A 5,111-nucleotide genomic window follows, 5' to 3' on the forward strand; every position below is an offset into this window, starting at 1 on the left:
AGAGAGAGAGAGAGAGAGAGAGAGATCTGGGAGACCGAGACAGAAAGAGAAATTATGAGAGAGAGAGAAGCAGAGACTGAAGCAGAGAGAGAAACAGAGAGAGAGAGAGAGAGAGAGAAAGTGAGAGAAGGAAACAAAGAGTGAGAGGGAGAGAGAGAGAGAGAAAGAGAGAGAGAGAAGGAAACAAAGAGTGAGAAGGGGAGAGAGAGAGAGAGGAAAGGAGACATGGAGGAATATACAAAGATTAAGGAGAACATTACCTTTCATTTTACCAGCCAGTTCGTACTGCATCTCCGGTCGCGAAGTGCGGGCAGACAGGGCTGAGAAAAGACCTCCATGACCCCAGTAGCCTGAGTCATCTGTGAAGTTAAGTTTAATTTTAGTAACACTTTTACAGCCCTTGCAACAGAATTAGGTCATATAAGTTCCAAGATAACAGGTGATACTAGAGAGTAGCATACACAGAGAAAAAAGGGAGCGATAAGGACAACAGAAGTTTGATAGGAAAAAAGAAGCAAATCACACCAGAGTAAGATAAGATAAGATACATCTTTATTGTCCAGATCCCGGCATATTGGTTGGGTGTTCCATCACGCGTACACACACACACACACACACACACACACACACACACACACACACACACACATACACACATGCACACACATGCAGGCTTACAATCACATATGTAATATAAATGAAGAGCATTATAAACAATAATAATCTTAAGCTAGATACATACTCAATGTTATTCAGATGTATGCTCTATGGTCGTATGAATACTTATACAAGATGATTAAGATGAAAGAATTTTGATGGATGATGGTGGTACCTGCCATCCATCCATTCATCTGTGACAGTGAAAGAAAGAGTTAGAGTAAAGAAAAGCATGTGGACACAATAATAGTAATTTAGTACAAGGAAGTAGCAAGACATAAAGACAGAAACAACAGATAGAAAGAGCAGTAGTAAAACCAACCAGCAGCACCTTCCAAAAACCTGCAAGGACAAAATGATCTAGTATGACCTGTAAGAGCATGTGTGAGAGAATCTGGGAGCACATGTGTGTGAGTTTGCATGTGTCCGTATGTGTCTGTGTGAGTGTGTGTGTGTGTGTGTGTGTATGTGTGTGTGTATGTGTGTGTGTGTGTGTGTGAGTGTGTGTACGTGCATGTGTGTGTGTGTGTGTGTGTATGTATGTGCATGTATGTGTGTGCGTGTGTGTGTGTGTGTACGTGCATGTATGTGTGTGTGTGTGTGTGTGTGAGAGAGAAAAAGAGACATAGAGAGAAAGTGTGAGAGAGAGAGAAAGAGAGAGAGAGAGAGAGAGAGAGAGAGAGAGAGAAAGAGAGAGACAGAGACTGGAAAAAGGGGAGAAAAAAAATATAAACATCACTTTCAGCTTTGAAAAATTTATATTGATATAAAGACAGCAATCTACTCACCAGTACAATGAACAATGATATTGACATCGGTCTGAGCATCAACTGGATGAGTAACGTCTCCTATCACGTAGTTCAAGGCCAGACGTTTCCTCCGATCTCCTGCATCAGTTCCTCCAGCACTCTCTCTATCCTCATCCTCATCTGCATCCAAAGTAAGGACAATCCTTTGTTCTTCCTCCTCTTCATCCACCTCCATATCTTTCTCTAAAGCAATGTTTACAGACACATAGTCATTGGCCTTCCAGAGAGCATCCCTGAAAGCAAAAAAAACCCCCCCAATATTAACACAATATCATTATACGTATAATATGTTCAAAACAATCATGCAACTAAAAAAAGTATAGAATACCTGAAGCATTCTGATGGCTTCCCCCCCTCCCCACCCCATAAATATAATCAACATACAAACACACACACACACACACACATGCACGCACACATACACACATATGCTAACTCCTAGAATCTCAGGTCAGAGAAACAGTAAATTTGTACAAAATAACAGGATTCCATCATACAAAAAGAATTATTCAACAAAAATTGAAGCAGCAACAATACCAATTTCATTCCTCCCTCAACTTACCTTTTCTTGTTCTTTTCTTCCTTCCTTCCTCTCAACTCACCTTTTCTTTAACTTTCTTCCTTCATTTCTCCCTCATATCACCTTTTCTTTTTCTTTTCTACCTCAATTCCTCTCTTCACTCACCTTTTTTTCTTTTCTTCCTTCATTCCTCCCTCAAATCACCTTTCTTTTTTTTTTTTCTTCCTTCATTCCTCCCTAACTCACCTTTTCTTTTTCTTTTCCTCCGCTCGTAGACGAGCTTGTTCCTCTGCCTTCTTAGCGCGGTTTTCTGCAGCTTCTTGTCTCTAAGATGCATCAATTGAACAAGAATGTTATATAAAATAATCTTTTAAAGGCTGATATTATAATCATTAGGAGAGAAAGAGAGGGACAAAAAGACAAAAAGAGAAAAAACAATTTCCAAAGGAAACTTCACCTTCTATGAACAAAATGTGAGGTTCGAGAAAACAATTAAGCATGTCAATAGAAATGTTAAGTCAGTATGGCATCCCCAAATATCACATTCTACTGAAAGATTGAGTGAGAGGAGTGATATAGAGAGATGAACAGCCCAGGGGCAGAGGTGAAGAGAAAGAGAGATAGAGAAGGAGAGAGAGAGAGAGAGAGAGAGAGAGAGAGAGAGAAAGAGAGAGAGAGAGAGAGAGAGAGAGAGAAAGAGAGAGAGAGACAGAGACAGACAGACAAACAGACAGACAAACAGACAGACAGATAGAGAGAAAGACTGACGGAGATAAAGAGACAGAGAAAATGGGATAATGATTTTTAAAAAGTGTCTTATTTACAAACAAGTAGCTTATTTGTATCACATAAACATTGTAGTAGTTACAAAGCACTGGAACATACAAAATAGAAAACAGATAAAAATTTGGAACCACAAATCACACAAATCAACAACCCCCACCCCTCCTGTTGTGCATATACCTTCTTCTCTCTCTCCTCCAGTTCTTCAGCAGTCAGTTGTTTGCTTTGTTTCCTCTTCGGAAGGGCAATAAGCGCTCCAACACTCGTGCCAGCTCGACGCAGATTTCTCTCCCCTGTTGCCTTAGCTACTACGGCTTCCTTCTCCGCTGTAAGAATGGAAGACAAAATGACAGCCTAGTCAGTGGTGGGTTAAAGGGAGTTTGTCTTTGCGTTTTATGACACTTGCAACATAATAAGGTTATGTAAGAGGTGTTACAAAAGAGCAATAAACACAAAAAAGGAGGAGGGGAGATAAAGACAGCAGATGTTTGATAGAAGGAGCAAATCACACCAGAGCACCCCCCAGCCACCCACAAGTGGTGGGTTTAAGTAAAACACCACTATAATGGAAGATGAGTAAGATAAACTTTGTACATCCTCTATTGGTAGAAGCGGACCATGTACCATCATCAGCTTCTGTAATACCAAATATATATTGTATATACACTGTGGTGACCACACTCACATATACACACATACTAAACACACACACACACACACACACACACACAACATACACACACAAATACACATGCACAAACACATACACATGTATAAGATCACATTTAAAAAGTTTTTTAAAAGGCGGAACTTGAAAAGAAATCGAAGTCAATCACCAGTATGTCAGGGCTATGAGACACATAGAGGCAGCACACACAATAAAAATAGAAATATTTCTGCAACGTTTTGCACTCTAGTCAAACACTGCAGTCAATTGTTTAACAGAATGGGGAAAAAAAAAAAAGAACATAGAACATGAAAGGCTTAGGACAAAATGTTCAACAGTTGTAAAAGTAAAAGAAATCTGTAAGAGAACATTGTACTTTCAGTTTCACTATGATGCATACATCTTACAAAGATAGACCTAGAAACCACATTAAAAAAGCACTACCAATTACTTAAAAATGCGTACATCATACAAATTCAGGCCCAGAGATCACATAAAAAACATCACTTACAGTTACTTCATAATGAATACACCATTCAAATACAGGCCCACAAGCCACATTAAAAACAGCACTTACAGTTACTTTCATAATGAACAATACACCATTCAAATATACCCCAAGAGACCACATGGCAAACAGCACTTTTCCTTAGCCTACCCTGTATGAGCTCGTCAAAAGCTTTGATGTCGGCCGCTGTTGGCTCCTTCGAGTAATCCGTGCCCTCAAACATGTACATACTTTGAGCAGGTTCTCCATCATCATCCAACTCCATGGTTTGCTGCAAAGAGGAGAAAATATCAGCTGATTTAACATCATCATCACAATTCTTGGCGCGTACGTGAGATATCGTGAAATCAGGCTCTCGTCAAAATGAATCGAAAAAACTGACTTTATTCTGCCTGTCAAGTGATTTTTATCAATTTTTTCGTTTTCGACTCAACTTCTTTTAATTCCATCCAAAAACACAGTCCTGGGTGGATTTTACTGAAAATTGTTGATCAAAGGTACAAAAAAAGTAACGTTGCAGTTTCCAGGTACACTTCAGCTTTGGAGGTCACCAAATACCCCTCCCCTCCCCCCCCCAAAACGAGTACACCTCAAGAATAAACACAGGATGTAAACAGAAACATTGAAAGGCAGATTCAAACTATAAATTTTAAATCAGAATGTGTTCATTTCATTCGGGGGAAAAAAAACCTTTTTAACATTCCTACATCCCAACAACTCAAAACTCACCACAGACGGTCCAGCCTCTGCTTTTTCCCCATTATTTTCCTCCTCATCTTCATCCATTCCTTTCTCATCTTGATCCTCCTTCTCCACCACCCACTGCCCACCTTTGGAGCGGCCGAGAATCTGGGCAAAATCAACTGGTTCGTCCGCTTTGGCTTCGGTCAAAAGTTCATCCACTCCGAACTTGAGAATCTCCTGAAGCTGAGAAGATAAAGAGCAAAAAGTTACTTTCTCTGACATGGTCGTTCACCAAAGAACTTCTAAAAGATATTGAGAGAGAGAGAGAAAGAGAGAGAGTGGAGAGGAGAGAGGGAGGAGAGAGGGAGGGAGAGAGAAAGAGTGAGAGACCAGAAAGTCAGCTCTTCTGATACAGCTGTTCACCTTAGAACATCTCAGAAACATTGAGAGAGAGAGAGAGAGAGAGAGAGAGAGAGAGAGAGA

The 5,111-nt window shown here is 40.1% G+C and overlaps 1 protein-coding gene across 1 annotated transcript in view; it reads right to left on the reverse strand.

Moving 5' to 3' along the window:
• LOC101863584 (chromodomain-helicase-DNA-binding protein 1-like) overlaps positions 1 to 5,111 on the reverse strand; it is a gene marked incomplete at its 5' end in the record, with an annotated part of 50,247 nt that overhangs the window by 8,869 nt on the left and 36,267 nt on the right. Inside the window, 6 exon segments of the mRNA XM_005098116.3 lie at positions 261 to 359; positions 1,446 to 1,699; positions 2,233 to 2,312; positions 2,950 to 3,095; positions 4,095 to 4,215; positions 4,674 to 4,871. Of these exon segments, the coding sequence (XP_005098173.1) occupies positions 261 to 359; positions 1,446 to 1,699; positions 2,233 to 2,312; positions 2,950 to 3,095; positions 4,095 to 4,215; positions 4,674 to 4,871 (898 nt within the window).

This window comes from Aplysia californica, unplaced genomic scaffold (assembly GCF_000002075.1).
Source record: "Aplysia californica isolate F4 #8 unplaced genomic scaffold, AplCal3.0 scaffold00173, whole genome shotgun sequence".
Lineage (NCBI taxonomy): Eukaryota > Metazoa > Mollusca > Gastropoda > Aplysiida > Aplysiidae > Aplysia > Aplysia californica.